The 24,106-nt window shown below is 46.6% G+C and overlaps 2 protein-coding genes and 1 pseudogene across 3 annotated transcripts in view; 1 reads left to right on the forward strand and 2 right to left on the reverse strand.

Annotated features, from left to right (window-relative positions):
• LOC309550683 (uncharacterized protein) overlaps positions 1-24,106 on the forward strand; it is a 3,164,715-nt gene that overhangs the window by 2,529,224 nt on the left and 611,385 nt on the right. The gene's annotated exons all lie outside the window — the stretch shown is intronic.
• Positions 1-24,106, reverse strand: part of LOC309550793 — a 1,525,103-nt pseudogene that overhangs the window by 817,671 nt on the left and 683,326 nt on the right. The gene's annotated exons all lie outside the window — the stretch shown is intronic.
• The window catches only part of LOC309550049 (uncharacterized protein), a gene marked incomplete at its 5' end in the record, with an annotated part of 35,016 nt that continues 29,972 nt past the window's right edge, over positions 19,063-24,106 (reverse strand). The window contains 2 exon segments of the mRNA XM_082250516.1: positions 19,063-19,552; positions 19,555-20,628. Of these exon segments, the coding sequence (XP_082106642.1) occupies positions 19,470-19,552; positions 19,555-20,628 (1,157 nt within the window). The 3' untranslated portion in view covers positions 19,063-19,469.

Consider the following 24,106-nt stretch of genomic DNA (forward strand, 5'->3'; position numbering starts at 1 on the left):
TTAGTGCAGACCCGACTGGGGTTCTTGATCACCCTGTGCCCCTAATAGACACAGGGTGACTTACACATAAGAGGTGCTGGGGAAGCTGGACAAGTAGTCTCCCAACAGCAATCAACTAAAGTGACTCATGTCACATATCTCCCCTTTCGGCAGGAGACTAACACAGAAGGAGACCCCAAACGGTTGACTTCGAAGTTATTCCGTAGTTCCAGTTCCCCCAATGCCTACACCCACACAGTACCCGCAACAAATTGTCCAGAACAGATCGTTACTTACCCAGCCAACCTCTGCCTCTCTCGTAGAACACAACCCCTGCTGGGGAGAAGTGTGGACTGGTCCTTCTCCCTGGAGTCCATTTAGCCGCTGGAGAGAAGACAGGGTGGCTGGGCTCACTCCATCATGCTGTTGGGGATCTGGGCCGACTACCCAGAATCCCTGGGATATCCAGGTGGAGACTGTAGTCTCATACACTTTATCTCTATGAAAATCCACCAGTGCTTGTAGAACAAGGCTGACATCCTCCTGTCCCAATGCCTTTTTCTAGGGTTGTGTAAGTGGAAACCGAAGTTCCATCCACTACCACAGGGAATCCATCTTCTATTAGTTGGGGGCAGAGGCCAGCAGCATTCTGCCTTGTTGCCAGCTCTTCTGCTGGATTGCTGTCAGTGAATACCGCAGTCACATCCACTGATATCAGCTCAAGCTGCAGTTGTGAGGTGCCGATTGCATTCTCACCCAGGAGCTCCTGCGGAGTTGATTGTTGTGGGCAGAGGCCAGTAGCGTTCTGCCCAGCTGCTCCACTGGGCAGTAAAGTGAAACATCGGTGGCCTTGCACAAATCCTTCAGGGCCGCCGATTGTTGTATGTAGGGGTCCACAGCGCCATGCTCCGAAGTAAGCTCTTCTGCAGGAGGCTCACCGGGTTGTTCCTCCTCAACAGAAAAGTCTATTAAATCCCCAGTCTCTGGTGGTGTCTGGGGATCGAAATTCCCCATCTCTTGTCTATGGAATCCAGAAGATGTTACTGGTGCTGGGCAGAGGCTAGCAGAGTTCTGCCCTGTTGTCAGCACTTCAGCTTTGGGAACAGCAATCTCCGGAGTTTCCACTGCCGACTCAAAGGCATGCTGCTGAACGTGTTCTAGCAGTTTCCTGTATGCCCTTTCCAGATGCTTTTCTTTCCTTAGCATGTGTTCTAGATCAGGTTCAAGCTCTGAGACCCCTGTGAGAGGGAGCATACCCTGTCTGTATTCTCGCAGGTCCTCAAGGGTAGGTTCCCCTTCATCACCAAACACAAACGCATCTGTAAGGCTCTCCCACAGCAATCCAGGGCCACCAAAGTCATATCCCTCCGGAGAGCATTCTGATGTCTCTCTCTTAAATATTTATGCTCTGCATGCCATTGCAGAGCCTGATACTGATTGTCCAACTCGGATACCCATAGCTCCTGGGGCCGCACTCCCAGGAATGCCATCCGCAACTCCCGTTGGTCACTGGCCCGTTGCCCAGGGGTTGGAAAGCACTTGCCCTGGTATATACCAGCAAGCTGGAGGGCTCCAAGCCAGAGCTCCACCCGTATATGCTGCCTTAGCTCCGGGTATTGATCCGCAGATACTGTCCTGTGGTATACTGAAAGGGCCATCCACAGCACCCCCTCGAACTCTAATGCCAGGTCCATATCTCCGTTGGGTCGACCAAAGTCTGCTATCCCGATCTTGGATCCCGGTGGAGGTTTGGATGTCCCAGACTGCAGGAAGCATCCCACCGCTTGCCACCAATGTGATGGAATCCGGACACCCTGACTGGGTATCTCTGCCAAGAACCTGCTTCCTAAGCTCTGGAACCCCAGATCCGTGAATCTGGCTATAGTTACCCCAAGAACTCGACAGTACAAGTTTTGGAGTCAAACCAGAACCAAACTGTTTATTCAAACACATGCACAAAGAGTGTATATCTGACAACTCCTCCCCCTTAGAACCAATACACACAAACATACACATCCCATAATAAACTTACTCAAGGCAGACAGGAACAATAGAACAATGGAATGCAGGTATTCAATAACAAACCCCCACCCCACTAGCAAGGCTCTATGAAACACTTTTGCAATACCCTAGCAATCTGCAATATATCTTTATATATTTCCTGAGGGACACTGTTCAGAAATATTACAGTCCCAAGTGAAAGAGCCCCATCACTCCCCCAACACAAACCACACATATAGAACCCAGGATAACCGGGGTAACACGAAAGGCTGAGTCCAGTGTGGTTGTACAGCGAGTCTGATTAGTGCAGACCCGACTGGGGTCCTTGGTCACCCTGTGCCCTTAATAGACACAGGGGGACTTACACATAAGAGGTGCTGGGGAAGCTGGACAAGTAGTCTCTCAACCTCCCAGAAGCAATCTGGGTTCCACAAGCCCCCCAACCAAAGTGACTCACGTCACAATGGATTTACATCTTGAGACATTTTTATTTATTTATTATTAAACAGTGAAAAAGTTTCAGTATGTATATTTCCTGTTTTTTTTTTTTTTCATAAACGAGTAAGGATCTGTCTTTTAGTCATCCACATTTGGGCGGCTCACAAAACAACCAGGCAAGGGTTGCGGGGAGTTGGACCTTGCGGGGATAAGTGCCCTTATCCCCATGAGGACAAAATGCTTTGCCAGGGGAATTCCCTCTGCCATGGTACCCCCCATGCTGAGGATGGCATATAGCTTGGTATGGTTTGGGGCTGTGCACTCACCCTGCACCCCTTTCCTGGGTTTATGATATAATAAAGGTTTGGTATGTATAGTATTTTATTGAAGATCATGTGTGTTTGTTTGTGTAGAATTCCTCCTTGAAATCCATACCAGATTTGAAAGGACTGGTATGGATTTTGGGTGGAGCTGGGACATTTTATTCTTATTTATTTATTTTTTTGGTCAGATAAATATTCAAAAACCCAGTAGCTCTATTTCTGGAAGCTTCTTCCAGTGGCAGGCAGGAGCAATCAGCCACCAGGCTTGGGTAAACCTGACCAGACCCAGACAATAAATTGCTGCTCAACTGAGTATAAAAACTACATTTAACCAGGCTAGGGCAGAGCACTACATAATATCCCAGAGAAAGACCATCCTGGCCAGAGAGGTTATGTGTTAATGATGTCCTCAACTGAGAAAGGTGCATTCAGCATGAACCTAATAGATAGCAGCAGGGATGGGGAGAAATATAAGAGTAAAAAAAGGTACATTTTTTGAGGCAAGAATACCTACTTGAATATAACTTTTTAACCAGTGTTTAGTGCCATCTCAGGCCAACTAGAATTAGAGATTATGGGAACAAAATTATCTAAGAGATCTTCAGGATTGTGAGGACACCATGGTACATGACTGAGGGCACTGGTATTCTAAACCTCATAAGTCTCTGTGGGGTACTGAGAACGCTGAGAGCACTGATGGTACTGAGAGCTCTGATAGTTCTGATTGCACTGGGATTAGTGGGAGCACTGGGAGTGCTGAGAGAACTGCGAGTATTGAGAGCACTAGGAGTACTGAGCATACTGAGAGCACTGGTGATACTTAGTGCACTGGAAGTACTGAGAGCACTGGTGATACTGAGAGCACTGGGAATACTGAGAGAAATTAGGGTACTGAGTGCACTGGGAGTATTGAGAGCACTGATGGCAGGGGCGGACTGGCCTGGGGGGAAAGGTGGCAATTTCCCCCTGGGCCGCCTGGATTCCCTGTAAATGGGCCGCTGTGCTGGCAGCTCAGAGCTGCACATGTCAGGTACTGGAGATGATCGTGTGCTAGTGCTACTGCTCGGGCGGCTCCAGCGCGGGGTTAACAGAGTGGAGGAGCAGTGACAGAACGCCTCTCTCACTCACTGCAGCTATGAGCCAGCGATGTGTGCTGTGGAAGGGCTGAGAGTGTTGTATCCCTGCACAGAGCACAGCCCTTCCCCCCTCCTCTACACAAATAGGAGAACAGATCTGCTCTGTCTCCTCCCGCCCCTCTCTCCCTGTGCACGCTGGAAACTACGGATCCTAAACATGAGGCATCCGACAGTCACATCCTAAACATGAATCTGCTGACTGAGCCAGTGAGGCTGCTGCTGGGACTGTACAAGTGAGTGAGCTGTGACCACACTCTCCCCTCTTTACTCTTTCTTCCCACTCCATCTCTACAGAATACCTCTCCCCCAGCCTTGTTTAACCACTTGCCTACTGGACACTGTCACCCCCTTCCTGCCCAGGCCAATTTTCAGCTTTCAGCGCTGTCCCTCTTGGAATGAAAATTGCGCGGTCATGCTACACTGTACCTATATGACATTTTTATCATTTTTTTCCCCACACACAATTCAAGCTTTCTGTTGGTGATGTTTGCTTAAAAAAAAAAAAATACCCAAAAAATGTTTTTAACCACTTGCCAACCAGCCGCCACATTTATACGGTGGCAGGTCAGCAGGTTACCACGTACGGCGGTCCACAGGAGCGATCCTGGGGACATGCACCCACTTGCCAGCAGAGTAGCCAATCCACGGGGGCCAGCAGCCACAATTGCCACCAGGCGCCCGCAATCACTCCCCTTGGAGAGAGAACGGCGGTCTGCTGTTGTAACACGGCAGACCGTTGTTCTCTCAGAAATCAATACAGGGCTCCTATGTTCCCCCTATTTAGGAACACAGGTCTCTGTGTTCATTTCACAATACCATCCCCTCTAACAGTTAGAAAACACCCCCTAGGCTCACACTAAACCCTTTGATCGCCCCAGGGTTAACCCCTTCCCTGCCAGTGTCATTATTACAGTAACAGTGCATATTTTTAGCACTGATTACTGTAGTAATGTCACTGGTCCCCCCAAAAGTGTCAAAAATGTCAGTTAGGAGTCCGATCTGTCCGCCGCAATGTCGCAGTCCCGCTAAAAATTGCTGATCGCCGCCATGAATAGTAAAAAAATTAAAACAAATAAAAATGACATAAATATTTCCCCTAGTTTGTAGACATGATAACTTTTGCGTAAATCAATCAAAATACGCTAATTGTGATTTTTTTTTACCAAAAATATGTAGCAGAATAGAAATTGGCCTAAAATTATGAAAAATTTTGATTTTAATTTTTTTTTTTATTGGGAATTTTATATAGCAGAAAGTGAAAAATATACATTTTTATTTATTTTTTTTTTGCAGAATTGTTGCTCTTTTTTTGTTTATAGCACAAAAAAATGTATTTGGGTACAGCATTGCACGACCGCGCAATCGTCAGTTAAAGTAACACAGTACCGAATTGCAAAAAATGGCCTGGTCCTTAAGGGGGCAAAACCTTCCTGTCCAGAAGTGGATAAAATGTTTTTCTAGGTAGCACTGATGTGGAGGCACTAATATGCCGCACTGATGGGCACTGATAAGTAGCACTGATGTGGAGGCATTAATATACCGCACTGATAGGTGGCACTTATGTGGAGGCACTAATATGCTGCACTGATGGGCGGCACTGATAAGGAGTACTAGCAAGACACTGTGTTGCTCCAGGACAAAAAGCCTCCGTTCAAAGTTCAGCCTCAGAAAGGAAATTCAGGTGCACGCCCTGGTTGCAACAGAAGCATGTGGAAGAAATGGACTGGATGATGGCACTTCAAAAATTAGTCCTTTATTGAAGAAGAAAAAGATACAAAAATACATGAAGGATGATCATACCATAGCGGAGATGACACTGGCAGCTAATGCATTTCACACCCAAGCTGGTGCTTAGTCATAGCATGATTGGAGTGCCGCCATCCAGTCCATTTCTTCCACATGATAAGCAGTACTGTTTTGCACTGATGCAATGATGGGCAGCACTGATGGGCACTGAAAGGCAGCACTGATTGGTGTCACTGATAGACACAGACTGGCGTCACCTGCTGGGCAATGCTGAGGCTGCACTGTAATGCTGTGCTCTGATTACCTGTACAGGTCTCCCCTGCGAGGAGATGCCGCTGATCTGGCTCTCCACATTTACATGTGATCGGCTGTGATTGGACACAGCCAATCACATGTGTAATGAGCTGCTGCATCGGCTCTTTAACAAGATCGGGGTCATGCCATGTCATATTTGTCTTGCTTCATAACATCAATACCCAATATAAAACCAGGTGGGCACGGATGGAGAGCTGATTCAGTGGTTCAACGGGCCACTTGACTAGACTTGCCCTCCAGGCCTAAGGCTGCCAGCCCTCCCCTGACTGATGGTACTGGTAGAACTGGGGGTACTGAGGACACTGATGGTACTGATTGCACTGATGGTCTGAGAGCACTAATGATACTGAGAGCACTGGTGGTACTGATAAAGATGGGAGTACAGAGAGCACTGGTGATACTGAGAGTACTTAGGGTACTGAGAGCACTGGGAATACTGAAAGCATATACGGTACTTGGTGCACTGGGAGTACTGAGAACACTGATGGTAATGATTGCACTGGGAGTACTGAGAGCACTAATGATACTAAGAGAACTGGTGGTACTGATAGCGATGGGAGTACGGAGAGCATTGGTTATACTGAGAGTACTTAGGGTACTAAGAGCACTAGGAGTACTGGGAGCACTGGAAGTACAGATGGTACTGAGAGCACTAGTGACACTGAGAGCACTGGAAGTATTAAGAGCGCTGATGATACTGATAGCACTGGGAGTACTGAGAGCACTAGTGATCCTGAGAGCACTGGGAGTACTGAGAGCACTGGAAGTACTGGGGGGTACTGAGAGCACTGAGAACACTGGGAGTATTAGGAGCACTAATGCTACTGATAGCACTGGGAGTACTAAGAGCACTGGAATTACTGAGAGCACTGGGAGTACGGATGGTACTGAAAGCACTAGTGACACAGAGCACTGTAAGTATTAAGAGTGCTGATGATACTGAGAGCACTAGTGATCCCGAGAGCACTGGGAATACTGAGATCACTTAGGGTACTAGGAGCATGGGGGGTACTTGGTGCACTGGGAGTATTGAAAGCACTGGGATGTAACGCTCATGCGTTTTTTGTTAGTGAATGGATTTGCAGCTGCAGAATTATTACACTCAGTAGTCATGTAGAGAATGTGTTGAACAACATATCCAACTCTCAGAACTTCATCACTGTGTACAGCCTGTTATGCAAATATACATACACTCAATATGATGTTCCTGGAGTGATAGAATGTATATGATAGAATAGAGGTGAGAGACAGGCAATAGAATGGTGAGCACTTAGTAGTAGTATTCAGGAGAGTGGTAGGTGATGATAGTATGCAGATAGGTTTTAGCAATCATGTATAGTAACAGGTGGTAGGGGACAGCAGATGAAGTATGCAAGAGAGAGTAACCTAGTGCAATGATAGGTGATGGTAGTCCCAAGAGCTAGCAATCTATGCAGATGATAGAAATAGCTTAGATAGTAATAGTCTCTTTAGTATGCAGTAGTAGATAGTGAAAGTTAGGTTGAGGAAGGAATCCCCTGCGGGGTACTTATCACTAGATGGGTTAGTAGTAGCAAGGTCCAAGAGTAATGGAGTAATCCGGTAGCGAGATACTGGATCGGTAGCGAGGTTCCGGTCTTGTTCAGGCAAGGGGAATAGCTTGAAGCTCCGGCAGCATTGGACAAGACAAGGCAACATGCGGTTTGAACGAGCAATGAGTGAGAGAAAGCCGGCGATTGAAATAGCCGCTCATAGCGGCGCCCGGCGATGACGTCATTGCCCTTAAAGGTGTATGCGTTCCATTTGGATAGCAAGATGGGACGCAATATTAAGAGAGAAATGTGGAAATAAGGGTACCAGAACATTACATGGGAATACTGAGAGCATTAGAGTACTGGTTGTACTGAGAGCACTGAAAATACTGAAAGCACCTAGGGTACCGAGAGCACTGGTGGTACTTGGTGCACTGGGAGTACTAAGAGCACTGGGAATACTGAAAGAACTTAGGGTACTAAGATCACTTGGGGTACTTGATTGTCATGGTCTTACCTTCTTGCTGTTCTCCTTCGTTTGACATGTGCTGGCGGCCATCTTGGTTTCTGGGTTTCTTGTAGCCTCCCACCCTGCGGCTCCTCCTTCCCACTGGGAGGAGCTGGATGCCTAGCTCATATATATAGGAGGTCTGTGGCTTCAGTTCCTTGCTTGGTCCTCCTGTGTTCACATGCTTCTAAGACTGCTGCTGCTTCTGGTCCCTGATCCTGGCTTCGTCTGACTACCCTGCTGGTTCCTGATCCTGGCTTCGTCTGACTACCCTGCTGGTTCCTGATCCTGGCTTCGTCTGACTACCCTGCTGGTTCTTGATCCTGGCTTCGTCTGACTACCCTGCTGGTTCCTGATCCTGGCTTCGTCTGACTACCCTCCTGGTTCCTGACCTCTGGCTTCGCAAGGACTCTGCCTCGGTTTCGCCATCCGTTTGGACTTTTGCTTTACAGCTTGATTTTCAATAAAGCCTTCTTATTTTCACTTATCTGTTGTTGTACGTCTGGTTCATGGTTCCGTGACATTAGGACCAAGCCATGAATTCTGACGGTACAGGGCCATCCTCGCTACCCACGCTGGTTGCCAGACTTGATCAGCAGGATCACCTGTTGGGTCGGTTCGCCGTGGCGTTGCAAACCCTGCTTGAACGCACGGCTCATTTCGCTCCCGTTGCCGATGGGTCGGTTGTCGCTCCTGGGCCCGCTCCTACTGCCGCTCCGGTTGTTGCGCCAGAGTCTACCCCGACACCTGTTGTTGCGCCTGCGGTGTTTCGGGGTATGACCGGTTCTGCCCCCCTTCCACAGCGCTTTGGGGGAGAGCCAACTCAGTGCAGAGGTTTCCTTAACCAGGTGGGCATTTATTTCGAGTTGCTGCCACATGCCTTTCCTACTGAGAGATCAAAGGTGGGCTTCTTAATTTTGCTGCTCTCGGACAAGGCCTTGGCCTGGGCCAGCCCTTTATGGGAGAACAACAATCCGGTGGTTGCCGAGTTTTCCGGTTTTGTTGCTTCTCTTCGGAGGGTATTCGATGTGCCGGCTCGTGCTGCCTCTGCTGCGAAGCTCCTTATGTCCATCAGACAGGGTTCACGATCCGTAGCTGAATACGCCATTGAGTTTCGTACCCTGGCAGCAGAGGTGGGCTGGAATAATGAGGCTCTGGTCGCTGCTTTCTCTCATGGTCTCTCGGATGCCTTGAAGGATGAGGTTGCAGCTAAGGACCTACCAGTGGAGCTCGAGTCTCTTATTTCTTTCTTGATTTTGATTGACACCAGACTCAGGGAGAGACCTTCCTTTAAGGAGAGTCTGCGGAGGCCTCCTAACAGATTGGGGCCTACCTTTGCTGTCCCACCCGTGCCTCCCTCTCCTCCCACGCCTCCTGGGGATGACTTGGCTGGGGGTGAACCCATGCAGCTGGGCTTTGCTCGCCTGTCCGAGGGGGAGAGGGTACTCCGAAGACGCGAGGGTCGATGCATGTACTGTGGTCTCGGTGGGCATTTTCGGTTGGCATGTCCGAACCGTCCGGGAAACGCTCGCACCTGAGATCCTGTCGGGGGCAGATCTTGGGTGGAGTCTCCTCGTCCCCGGTTTCCTGTGTTGACAAACCACTGATCACTGTTGTCCTCTCCTGGGTCGGGGGCTCTGTGACGACCCAGGCGTTGGTGGACTCTGGTGCTGGTGGTTTGTTCATTGTTAGTGTGTTCGCTGCCGCCAATTCCATTCCTCTGCAGGCCCGAGGTTCTCCACTGGCTCTTGAGGCGATAGACGGCAGACCCCTTCTGCCGCCACACGTGACTCATGAGACCCTTCCAGTGGGGATAGCCATTGGTGCCGTTCACAGAGAGTCGGTCTGCTTCCAGGTTATTTCGTCTCCACACTACTCGGTGGTCTTGGGGTACCACTGGCTCCAGAAGCATAATCCGACTTTCGATTGGAGATCGGCCGAGATCCTCTCGTGGTCACCGCAGTGTGGGGCTAGTTGCATCCATGGGCCTGTCAAGTTGCTGTGTACTTCCTCGGACTCTCTGTTGCCTCCTGAATACGAGGAGTACCGGGATGTATTCGATAAGGTGCGCGCGGTTTCCCTACCTCCGCACCGCCCATACGATTGTGCCATCGAGTTACAACCTGGTGCCGTTCCTCCTCGTGGCAAGGTCTATCCACTGTCGGTAGCGGAGAATGAGGCCATGGAGGAGTACGTGAAGGAGGCGCTTTCACGCGGACACATTCGCAAATCCTCGTCCCCGGCAGGGGCTGGATTTTTCTTTGTGAAAAAGAGGGGCGGTGAGTTGAGGCCTTGCATCGATTACAGGGGTCTCAATCGCATCACGATCAAGAACGCTTACCCGATACCCTTGATTTCCGAGCTGTTCGATCGCCTTAAAGGGGCCACGGTCTTTACCAAACTCGACCTGAGGGCGGCATATAACCTTGTAAGGATCAAGGCGGGCGATGAGTGGAAGACCGCGTTTAACACCAGGACCGGTCATTATGAATCCTTGGTTATGCCCTTTGGGTTGTGCAATGCGCCCGCAGTCTTTCAGGAATTCATTAACAATGTTTTCCGTGACCTGTTGCAGCAGTGTGTGGTGGTCTATTTGGATGACATCTTGGTATATTCTGAATCCATGGAGACCCACATTCTGGATGTCAGACGAGTGTTGCAACGGTTACGAGAGAACAAGCTGTTCGGTAAGCTTGAGAAATGCGAATTTCACCGATCCCAGGTAACCTTCTTAGGTTACATCATTTCCGCTGAGGGGTTCTCCATGGATCCTGAGAAGGTTTCGGCTGTCTTACAGTGGCCCCAGCCCAGTGGTCTTCGCTCCCTGCAGCGCTTTTTGGGCTTCGCCAATTATTATCGGAAGTTCATCAGGGACTTTTCCATGCTAGCCAAGCCTCTCACGGATCTGACCAGGAAGGGCAGTAATTCCCAGGTCTGGCCGCTCGAGGCCATCCGAGCTTTTGAGGCTCTAAAGTCTGCCTTTGTGTCGGCTCCGATTCTGTCGCATCCCAACCCTGGGTTGCCCTTTGTCCTCGAGGTGGACGCGTCTGAGACGGGAGTAGGCGCCCTTCTGTCTCAGCGTAGAACACCAGAGGGTCCTCTGCTTCCTTGTGGGTTTTACTCCCGGAAACTGTCTTCCGCGGAGTGCAACTATCAGATTGGTGACAGGGAGTTATTGGCCATCGTGCAGGCCCTTAAAGAATGGAGGCACTTGCTCGAGGGTTCGGTGGTTCCGGTCCTCATCCTGACGGACCACAAGAATCTGACCTACCTTTCTGAGGCCAAGAGATTGACACCACGTCAGGCCAGATGGGCTCTGTTCTTGTCACGTTTTAATTACGTGGTCTCCTACCTACCCGGTTCCAAGAACATCAGGGCGGATGCCTTATCACGGCAGTACTCCGACCTGTCCAGGGAGGAGTCGATTCCGACTTCGGTCATACCTCCGAATCAGATCCTGGCCGCCATTCGCACCAGCCTGACCTCTCCCCTGGGTGAGCAGATTTTGGCAGCTCAATCTGGTGCTCCCTCTGGGAGACCCAACGGCAGATGTTTTGTGCCTGAGGAGTTGCGCACTCGGTTGTTGCGAACCTACCATAACTCCAAGACCGCGGGGCATCCTGGAAAGAATCAGCTGTCCTGGGCTGTTTCACGTCTGTTCTGGTGGCCTTCCCTACGTTCCGACATCGCCGCATATGTAGCGGCATGCTCCGTTTGTGCCCAGAGTAAGTCCCCTCGGCACCTTCCGTTGGGCCTTCTGCAACCCATAGCCACCGGGGAGCGCCCATGGTCACACCTGGGGATGGATTTCATTGTGGACCTCCCTGCATCCCGAGGCCATACGGTCATTCTCATGATTGTGGATCGATTTTCCAAAATGTGCCACTGTGTTCCTCTCAGAAGTTACCCTCTGCACAGGAGTTGGCCACGATTTTTGCCAGGGAGGTCTTCCGGTTGCACGGTTTGCCCAAGGAGATTGTGTCGGATCGGGGGAGTCAGTTTGTGTCCAGGTTCTGGCGCGCCTTTTGCTCCCAGTTGGGGATTAATCTCTCCTTCTCCTCGGCCTACCACCCTCAGTCCAATGGGGCCGCAGAACGATCCAATCAGGCCTTGGAGCAATTCCTTCGTTGCTATGTCTCCGATCACCAAGACAATTGGGTTGACCTCCTGCCTTGGGCTGAGTTTGCCAGGAACACGGCGGTGAACTCTTCCTCTGGGACGTCTCCCTTCATGGCCAATTATGGGTTCCAACCTGCCGTGTTACCGGAGGTATTCTCTTCCCAGGATATTCCGGCTGTGGAGGATCACCTTTCCGTCCTACGTGCTTCTTGGGTACAGATCCAGAAGTCCCTTGAGGTCTCTGCGCAGCGCCAGAGACTCCAGGCTGATCGCAGACGTGCGCCTGCTCCTTCCTACCAGGCCGGAGACCGTGTATGGTTGTCCACCCGCAACCTCAACCTTCGAGTGCCCACTCCCAAGCTGGCGCCTCGCTTTGTTGGTCCCTTCCGAGTGCTTCGCAGGGTAAACCCGGTAGCCTATGCCCTTGCGCTTCCTCCTGGCATGCGGATCTCCAACGTGTTTCATGTTTCCCTGTTGAAGCCACTGGTGTGTAATCGTTTCACTTCCTCGGTTACTCGGCCTCGTCCGGTCCAAGTGGGCAATCGTGAGGAGTATGAGGTGAGCAATATCCTGGACTCACGCCTGGTCCGCGGTCGGTTGCAGTTTTTGGTTCATTGGCGTGGTTATGGTCCAGAGGAGCGTTCCTGGGTTCCCTCCGCAGATGTCCATGCTCCTGCCTTGCTCCGAGCCTTCCACGCACGCTTCCCTCAGAAACCGTTCTTTACTCTGCGGAGGAGGGGCCCTTGAGGGGGAGGTACTGTCATGGTCTTACCTTCTTGCTGTTCTCCTTCGTTTGACATGTGCTGGCGGCCATCTTGGTTTCTGGGTTTCTTGTAGCCTCCCACCCTGCGGCTCCTCCTTCCCACTGGGAGGAGCTGGATGCCTAGCTCATATATATAGGAGGTCTGTGGCTTCAGTTCCTTGCTTGGTCCTCCTGTGTTCACATGCTTCTAAGACTGCTGCTGCTTCTGGTCCCTGATCCTGGCTTCGTCTGACTACCCTGCTGGTTCCTGATCCTGGCTTCGTCTGACTACCCTGCTGGTTCCTGATCCTGGCTTCGTCTGACTACCCTGCAGGTTCTTGATCCTGGCTTCGTCTGACTACCCTGCTGGTTCCTGATCCTGGCTTCGTCTGACTACCCTCCTGGTTCCTGACCTCTGGCTTCGCAAGGACTCTGCCTCGGTTTCGCCATCCGTTTGGACTTTTGCTTTACAGCTTGATTTTCAATAAAGCCTTCTTATTTTCACTTATCTGTTGTTGTACGTCTGGTTCATGGTTCCGTGACATTGATGCACTGGGAATACTGAGAGCACTGGAAGTACTGAGAGCACTGCTAATTCTGAGAGCACTAGTGATACTGAAAGTACCTAGGGTATAGTATTGGAAGGAATAATAAGTGACCATATCCAAGAATTTTCTGATGAAAACAGCATGATTAGTGTAAGCAACATAGATTTATAAAGAACCTGTCAGGAAGGGAATACAGCTAATGCTCATTCCCGTGCAGTGAATGCTCGTGCACATGTGCCAGCACATCGACGAGCTTGGGCTAGTATCCAACATGCACTGATATGTAGATGCATCTGTGTTCACCAGCACACATCAGTGTGCAAGTCCACATGCATTGACGCCAAGCTGCCTATTAGGAGACCCTGGTGTCTGCATATTGCTGGATGTTCTTCAGCTTTCCTGCGATCCGTTTTCCTGCTTTTTGCTGACTGAACTTCCATTGCTGACTTAGCTCACTCCTTTGTTATGTGGATTCTGGATATCGACCTCAGCTTACTTCTGACTATTTTCTGCCTGCTTCCCTGGTACTGATTTTAGCCTGCTTCCTGACCATGCTGCTGCTTCACTGTGTGTGACTATGGCTCACTTTGACTACCTCCCTGTCTGTGGCAATAACCTGCTACCTAGCTACCGGCACCCATGCTTTTTTGACCCTTGTACCCCTCACCACATTCAGGGGTGCTTGGACCAGAGCTGCCAAAGAAGCCCACACTCGTCAACTTGGCCTCCAATCAAGGTACGGGACAGAACCATTCTTGCCAGACCAAACTTTTATTTTGGATAGAGGAAGGCCTGTGGATGTAGGTTATCTAGATTTCACTAAGGAATTTGATATGGTACCCCATAAATGCTAGATTGACAAATTAAGGTCTTTTGGCATTGTTGCCCTGGTACAGTGCTCAGCATAAATGAGTAAACCCCAACAGATTTGTTAGAAAACCTTTACTTTCCTTTCAGAATCAACATTTTCTATGGGACACTCTACTACAAAATACTCCCACAAATGCGGGTCATTGATTGCAACCAATATTAGTTAATTTGGACACGCAAAAAAGATTTTTTCCTAACAAATGTATTCAAGACCATGTTGCAAAAATGAATACACCCCAATGAAAGTCTTAAGAGCAAAGTTAAATTTTAGACAACAAAATCCTAATTAACAAGAAGTCAACTACAGGTGAGTGTAATTATTCATTAAACAGATGTCCAGCAGACAGCTGATTATAAAAGGGCATTACTTAAAGAAAATCCCTCCCATTTTATGCTGTCAGCAATGGCACCACATGGAAAAGAAATGTCACATGGCCTGAGAAAGAAAATCATTTCTTTACACAAGAAAGATGAAGGCTACAAGATGATCAGCAAAGCTTTACTTATCAGTCAGAATACTGGAGCAAAAGTGATACAAAAACAAAGATGGAACTGCAACCATTCAGGTCGCCCAGGCCGTCCACGGAAGTTAACACCTTGACAGGAGCATCTTCTGATGAGAAGGGTTGAAGAAAATAGCCATGCAAGTTCACTGCAGTTAGCTAAAGAAGTAGAAAGCCAAACTGGGGTGATTGTTTCCGGTGACACAATACGACGTACACTGCAGAGGAATGGCATACATGGACATTGTCCACCAAGGAAGCCTCTCCTAAAGCCCATGCACAAAAAAGCCTGCCCACAACTTGCCAGGGTCCATGCTGAAAAAGAAGAAGACTACTGGGACTCTGTACTCTGGAATGATGAGACCAAGATAAATGTTTTTGGAACTGATGGCTTCAAAACTGTATGGCGTCACAAATATGAGGAGTACAAAGAAAAATACATGGTGCCTACAGTGAAACATGGTAATGCACTTGGGAACTAAAAATAGGAATGCAAGTTACACTCCAGTGGGAAAACCTCTGGGAGACTCGAGGATGGAAAAGGATCTGGGGGTCCTAATAGATGACAAACTCCGCAATAGCATGCAATGATCACCAATCCTCTGGAAAGATGTTCTTGAACTAGAAAGAGTCAAGAGAAGGGCTACAAATCTAATAGGGGGACTGAAGGACATCAGTTATGAAAAACAACTACAAACTTAAACTTATTCGCCATGGAGATCCTTAAGGGGGATATGATACCGATATACAAAACTTTAAATAGTAAAAGTGACATTCATGTCCATCCGTAATGTATACAATAGAAAAAAATGGAGAGAAGGTCGGACTGTGCAGACCCAAAAGAGGAGTAACAATTCAAAATTTGTTAAAATATTATATATTTATTTAAGTATCAAATATTAAAAGAACATTAATATCAGCATGAAGATCTATAAAAATGATATGATTATATGATTATAAAAGAATCAAGTACAAAAGCCACATTGAGCAGTTTCCTGCATAAAATTGTGTAGCGAGAAAATGAGCACTGATCTGTAGGTCCTCAAAAGCCCACGCATTTCGCCACTGCTTTATCAGGGCCTGTGAAGACTATACAGTACTCATCTATGAAGGAAAACAATGCCATTTTTTAAATCATATTTAGACATACATGTCATCTCATTACATAATTTGTATATCACAGTATAATCTATTACAGCCGTATGTGAATATGGGAGACCCACCCTAATGATGAGCCACACATGCTTAATTGCTCCCTGGGCGGGCGCCCGGGCGTTCGGGAAATTCCATCCAGCGAGAAATAGGGTCTAGGATATTTATAAAACAATATATGTGATAGTGATCAGTTTTTTTTACACATAAAGGCTACATAGGATGGGGAATTTACTGTAGGGTGAATATCCTGACGGAAGAATATTAAGGTCCACCAGGGTTTAATACCAATTTCCTACTTCCAAGTCTACATTCAGCAGATAAATATAAGATATAGATCAACATGTAGAAATCATAAAGGAAATCTTCAAGGTAAAAAGACATGTATAGGCTATGTATAATACGTATCATATATTGCATATGTGTTTAATGTTCTATTATATTACATATTATTGTTGGGTTATAGTTACATTTAAATCATTGTTCAAACATATGCAAAAAGAGTCATGGCCCCATATACCGCTGTTGGGTGCTTAGCTAGTTACATCAACTAATCCCATGTTCCTATATTAGTAGGGATATAACTCATTGGTAAATGGCTGAGACCAAACCAAGCTCCATCCAATCATCCCCCGCACACCATCAAATAAATATGCAAGTCAGCAAGTGATTGTATAGATGATCTAGTGATAGACCTAATCAGCATGACCATACACTCTTAACTAAGTTGGTATCACCACCATTCCATCAGCATTGCAACCCCGATAAGTTAGCTACCTGATATCTGTGTTACCCTCGTGTGAGCACATCACTCCCTCCGGCTGAAATCGCGACTGCACGCCATCTCTCCCTAAATACCCACATATATACAAAAAACTTTAAATGGGCACTTGGGTGGAAACTACACTGCTCAAAAAAATTAAAGGAACACTTTTTAATCAGAGTATAGCATTAAGTAAAAGTCCTGGGACATTGATTTGGTCAGTTAAGTAGCAGAGGGGGTTGCTACTCAATTTCAGCTGCTTTGGTGTTATTGAAATTAACAACAGGGTCACTAGATGGGCAACGACCTCCAAAACAGAATGGTTTTACAGGTAGAGGCCACTGAAATTCTTTTTAAAAAAACAGGGCGTGTGCCCTTAAAACGGTTGTATACTCATTCCGATCACTTTTCTCTAAATTAATAATAGCAGGCTATGATATTTATTGTAAATTTGTATTCTCCTCTTAACGGCTTCCTTTCCTAGTAATCGTTTTTCTTTTAAATGACGTCAACTGCGCATGCACTGTTACCCCTAATTTTCCGGCAAGCTTATGCTGCCGGAAAAATGATGGGTCTATGCCGGGGCTGCGTCATTTCCTACCGTCGTCATCAGCCCCGAGATCCCGCGAGACTCTGGAGTAAGGCAGCAACAGGATCGGCTCCTATTCGCTGCATAAGGTTTCCTTAGTAACCAGGAACGAAAACGAGGCTTGGATACGGCGAATATTGCGCATGCACGGTATTATGGCCAGGGAAATAAGGTACTGCACAAACAGGGAAGACCTCAGTTGTGATGGCAGTGGCTAGGAACAAGCAGGAGGGTTTTGCAATCTCTTTATTTGTAAAAGTAAGAACGATTTTGATGCATACTATTAGTGGCTTTTTAATTGAAAACAAGTAGTTTCATTGATACAATGCTTAAATGTATCAATGTCAGAGTTTATTCCCACTTTAACCTGCGCACTCTGGCTTATACCAGATGCGAACCCAACAGTCTATTATAGTATATATCATCAAACCAACAAATCATATATACAAACAATACAAAATTGTGAAATTGGTGAAGTAACAAAATTGATGTTAATGAATATTGTATTACAAATTTAGAGCAGCTGGTTGTGGGCTAACAAGCCCAAAAATGTGAAAACAGCAAATTAATAACTACTCTATTTTTTACATAAATTCCCAAAGAATCATTACTATTTCAACTTATAAAAGCATGTATAAAATGTCCAAACAGGACCACCATGTGCTTCAAACAGTGAGAAATGGTGGTGTTCTAAATCTTCGTGCTTTCTTCGACCATCATCAGATACACTCCGTACTCACCAGACACAGGAAATTAAGATGCTATTGTCTGGGAATGGATCCTCTCGTTTGGGAAACCGTTCCACAATCGCACCCCAATCCAGCCAGGAGGATCTCCAAATTTGTATGCCACATACAATCAAGGGCAAGACAGAAAGCTCCTCATAGTGTAGTATTTTAAAACATTTTATTGGTGACACACTTAAAAACACTTACAATATTGCAGATCAAAATGAGCCTGATAAAATAGCAGGGACGCCGGTTTGCATTCCAAGATGACGGAAGTGAAGAGTCACGTAGATCCCTACTCATCTTTTCGGACGTTTTTTCACTAGTTTTGGATTTGGCTACGGTCAGTGTAACTACTGGTAGCATGAGGTGACACCTGGACCCTATAGAGGTTGCACAGGCATTCCAACTCCTCCATGATGGCACATCAATACGTGCCATTGCCAGAAGATTTGCTGTATCTCCCACCCACAGTCTCAAGAGCATGGAGGAGATTCCAGGAGACAGGCAGTTACTCTAGGAGAGGTAGGCAGGGCTGCAGAAGGTCCTTAACCCATCAACAGGACCAGTATCTGCTCCCTTGTGAAAGGAGGACCCGGATGAGCAATGCCAGAGCCCTACAAAATGACCTCCAGCAAGCCATAGGTGTGAATTTCTCTGAACAATCAGAAACAGACTTCAGGATGGTGGCGAGGGCCCAACGTTGTCCGGCATGCATACAAGCACGTGGGGGCCCTACAAACTACTGGATAACATGTCTTTATTCAAAATACCAACCCATGTAACACAGACACTGCACTGGGAGAGAGGCAGATGAATGGCAAACAAGACTCAGATGCCATATGGTGAAGCAAGCAGTAGGTAGGACCAACTCTATGTAAGATACATAATCCAATAAAAGAACACCCCGGCAGTAAAAAATGGACACTTAGCCCATTAAAATACCTCAAAATCAGCTATTATTCAGATGACCCCCTTTAAAAGGACACCCAAATGTTTGCACCTCAGATTTACCTAATTTAAATACATTTTCATCATGGTCAAGGGAGGATTAAAAAAGATCATTTCTAATTAGGTGGGACTCAATTTTATATTTATTTATACTGTCCTGAGGAATTTGGAGGCCAGAGTCAACCTGTGAATGGTGCCGATGAGTTGTCAGGGAAAACATTTTTCACACTCAAGACAGAAATATTGCTTCTTGCCTGTGTAAAATCTTTGATGTATAACAAACTGATTTCCATGTATAGCATTTTCACACTCAGGACAGGCATACAGCTTTCCCACCTGTGTGAATCCTCTGATGCATGTAAAAACTGGACTTCTCTAAAAAAGCATATGGGAGCAAGAATAAAGCTTTTAACCTCTGTGAGATCTTTGATGTCTATCAAGGTCTGATTTCTGTGAAGTACACTTCCTACATTTAGGACAGGAATAGGTCTTCTGCTCCGTGTGAAACCTCTGATGTCTATGAAGATACCTGTAAAAAACTTTTCCCTCAATCGGTGAAGGAATGTGGCTCCTCACATGTGTGAGATCTATGATGTCTAACAAGGTCTGATTTCTGTGAAAATAATTTCACTTAGGACAAGAAAAAAGTTTCTCCTCTGTGTGAATCTGCTGATGTGTGCGAAGATGGGAAGCCTGTGAAAAACATTTTCCACACACAGGACAGGAATATGGCTTCTCCCCCGTGTGAATCCTCTGATGCTGGCGAAGACCGGACTTGTCTGAAAAAAGTTTACAGCACTCAGGGCAGGAATATGGCTTCTCCCCTGTGTGAGATCTTTGATGTATAACAAGGTCTGATTTCCGTAGAAAACGTTTACCACAATCAGTACAGGAAAACGGCTTCTCTCCTGTGTGAGAGCTCTGGTGTCTTACAAGGTCTGATTTCTCTGAAAAACTTTTCCCGCATTCAGGACAGAAATATGGCTTCTCCCCTGTGTGAATCCTCTGATGTCTGTAAAGACTCCACTTCTCTGAAAAACTTTTACCGCACTCAAGGCAGAAATGAAGATTCTCCCCTGTGTGAAATCTTTGATGTGTGACAAGTTTTGTTTTCTGTGCATACGATTTTCCACAGTCAGAACAGGAATACGGCTTCTCCCCTGTGTGTATACTCTGATGTCTGTAAAGACTGGACTTCTTTGAAAAACTTTTACCACATTTAGGGCAAGGGTATGGCTTCTCCCCAGTGTGAGATCTTTGATGATTAACAAAGTCTGATTTCCGTTGATAACATTTCCCACAGTTAGGGCAGGAATACTGCTTCTCTCCTGTGTGAGACTTTTGATGTCTATCAAGGACTGATTTCTGTGAAAAATATTTCTTGCATTTAGCACAGGAATACGGTTTCTCCCCTCTGTGAGACCTTTGATGTTTAACAAGGACTGATTTTTGTGAAAAACATTTCTCACACTCATGGCAAGAAAAAGGCTTTTTTGCAGTGTGAGATCTTCTGGCACCATCCCTCACAGTATGTGGTTGATCAGAGTCAGAGGGAATCGATGGTCTATCCACACTGTGAAGTCCTCCATCCATAGCTGAGCTCATTGTCGTTTCTCCTGCACAATCACCTGTGATGTCCTCATCTTCCATTTTACAGCTTAGTGATAAAGTGAGATGATCCTCTGAGGGTGTCTCGATGTCGTGCGCTGGAAAATATAAAAACATGATAAATAGATACAAGAGAGGAAGTTTACCTAAATCAAGATTCCATCTGGTTAAGGTAGATTTTAGTGAGCAAGTTCTCTGTGGATATCCCAACCAGCTCTGACTTCCCCTCCTCAGTAAGGGTGTTTTGGTCCTCCTCCCAGATCACTTCTACATTTACACAGCCTTGACAGAAGAGCAAGAAGCAATCAGGACTGGGAGGTGCATGCTCTTCACACAACCACAAGCCTAGGCACTGGGTCATGTGATCTATGATAATGAAGAGGTTCAATGTTCAGACTTGCAGACCCTCTAGCACAGAACAAGTGGCTATAGGCCTAGGCTTCTGGTGACAAGCAGAACTGAAGAGTGTTCAGGGAAGAATTTTCTTTTGCAAATATAAGTGTTTCAGTTTTCCATGTTCCTCCTTACTTTTCACCCCAACAAGACATTTTTTAGTGTTTTAGATTAACCTTTAGTTATAAGTCAGCTCAAAGAAGAGGGACCAACCTAAGAAAATGCTAGTGTAACTAGGATTTAAACAAAACTTCATACTGCCAACTGAGCCCCAGAATCTACATAAATAGGGATCAGAATTAGAATGAGTAGGCGTTCTGTCCCACCTAGTTGTATTTTTTTCTGTGTTGTATTGAACTGTATCAGGTTACTATGGTTTGATGTGTGCTGATATTTATTGTTGGATTAGGGCTATTACAATTAGGTTACAGATGTGATTTGTTATCTACCTCTGTTCTCCCCTCCTGTTTAGTACCAGTTAGTTCAGTCCTAGCTAGACCCTCCCAGTTCCTTTCATGTTCCCTCCGTTAGTGTTAGTTCCGCGCAGAGACAGGGCTTAGGAAACTCATTGTCTTATACTTCAAAAGATTAGGTCTGTCATCCTCTGTACTATAATTAGCTGAAGTAAAATTGTGTTGGATTCAACTTCTGTGTTAAAGCGGTAGTATCCCGCTTTTTGACACTTTTACCTACAGGTAAGCCTATAATAAGGCTTACCTGTAGGTACAAATAATATCTCCTAAACCGGCATGGTTTAGGAGATATTTGCAGTGCATGCAGCCGCTCGCGCGAGCGGAGCATGCGCTCTGAAGGTCCGGGGGGACCTTAAATTTTGTTTGCCGGAAAATCACTCCCGCACACATGCGCGGGAGTGACGTCATCGCGGCTCCGGCCAATCATCGCGCCGGAACCGTCTCTTTCGGCCAATCACCGCCGAACCCGGAAGAGACGGCGAGGGATCATGGCAGCGCCCGCAGCGATGTCCGGGGGTCCGTGTCAGGGCTTCGTTCTAAGGTAAGTTACACATAATGGGCTAGTATGCGATGCATACTAGCTCATTATGCCTTTGTCTTGCAGGTTTTTTTTTTTTTTTTAGGGTTTACAACCGCTTTAAGTAGCCACTTTAAGACCGCCCCACGTACATATACTGCGGCAGGGTGGCCCTTAAGCATAAAATTACGTGCCTGTACACTATCTTCTTCTTTGGCTCTGGGGCGAGCACGAGCCAATCAGCGGGTCCGGCGGACCCTCACGCAACAATAGACCCCCAGCAACAAAATTCCCCCCAGTAACAACAGATCCACTCCAGCAACAATAGACCCCTGCCAGCAATAATAGATCTCCCAGCAACCAGCATCAATGGCCCCTTACTAAACAGTAGATCCCTCCCAGTAACATAAGACCCCCACAGCAACAATAAATTTCCCCACCAACAATATACCTTCCCCCCACCACAGCAATAGATCCCCCAGCAGCCAGCTTTAATAGACCCTCCAGCACCTCTTGCCATTACATTCATTCAGTGCTAATGGTGCCGGAATTGCGTTCCCTCCGCGTTCCTGCTGAAAAAAAAACCTTGCCCATAGTAATCTATCTGGTGGTATCTGTTCCCTTTTTGGGAATCTCATTCCGTTGGGTACCCCCCTAGAATGGAGTTCTTATATTTGTCCCTATATATTTGTTTTGTTTCAGTACTTAAATCTTTTGGATGTGAACTCCATCCATTTACCGGTATACATTACCCTTTTAATCCTCTGATTGTGGGCTCATTTTCTCCACCATTTATTGAAGTGAGTTTTTGATTACTGTCATAGTTTTTTTATTAATTAAATGTTTTTATTTCCCACAAAAAATTACAATTTTCCAATGCATAAACAAATACTTTGTTCAGTACAACCATTCCATATATGACATTTATGGGTGATTCCGGGGGATCCCGATCAATTACAGAGATTACTGCTATGTAGTAACACTTAGGTTTTATAGAGCATCGACATACTTTGTGATTATACATACATGAAACGAATATAAAAGTGGCATACATGACCCAGGCCTGGCTTAACAGCAAACAAAAGGGGGAGACAAGTTCAGCAGTTCTATACACATGTGTCAGATGCATTAAGTCAACGGTCCAAGATTATATTTTGCAGGGCATCCTCTATTAATGTAAATTATTTTTTTATAAGGCAATGTGATGTTTACATCAGCCTTCCAGTCAGATAGTCTGGGGAGAGTTTGCCTCATCCAAAGTTTGGCTATTGTTTTCCGAGCAGAAAATAGAGTTTCATGCAGATAAGTTTTAGTATATTTATCGGCATCGGCATCTGGAAAAATTCCCAGTAGGCATGATTTGTGGTCCAAAGTCAGCGGAGACCCCATGTTGTCATGAAGAAAATCCACCACCTGTTTCCAAAATCCCTGCATGTATGGGCAGGACCATAGGAGGTGGTAGACATGTAGAAGGTTGTCCCTGGTTGAATTTAGCCAACCTTGCAGGATTGAGGTATGTGCGATGCAGAATGTATATTTGAGTCAGTCTGTCAGATAATCTGGGTGAGACAGCTTCGCATGTATCTAATGCCTCACTCCAGTCTTCATCCTCTAGGTTCCCCAGGTCTCCTTCCCATCGTGTTTTTACATTATAGGCTATTTTCGTTGAAGGGGGGGGGGGCGTATGGAGCATGTTATAGAATATAGATATTAATCTCTGGGGGACCTCACTTTTGACTACCTCCATGATAGGATTGCGAGAGGGATGAGGTATCAATTCTGGAAACTGAGCATACATTGCATGACGAACTTGTAAAAAACGGAAAAACATACGATTTGGGAGAGTGAATTCCATTTTCAGAGCCAGCAGAGAGTAAGTGCGAGAGGTAGAAAATTCTCTCTCTACATCATACCTCCGAGTCTGGTACAGTCAGGAATTCCGGGAGCGTTCTGTTGTGCCAAAGGGAAGAGTAATCGTTATGTGTAGGTATGTCTAATTTGACAGAGACCAGTCTCCATATCTTTCTATAGTGGTGTCCCTCTTTTTGGTGTTATCCTCGATTCTTGCTGCTATAGCACAGATAGGGTCCGTTGTTAGTTGAGCCCAGGCGGGGCATAAGAGTAGGGTAAATCGTTTCCTGTCAGTCTTATCAATATGGAACAATTGGGATCAGGGCTGCCGCTAGAAATCCC

Source organism: Pelophylax lessonae (assembly GCF_965119305.1).
Source record: "Pelophylax lessonae genome assembly, chromosome: 3".
Lineage (NCBI taxonomy): Eukaryota > Metazoa > Chordata > Amphibia > Anura > Ranidae > Pelophylax > Pelophylax lessonae.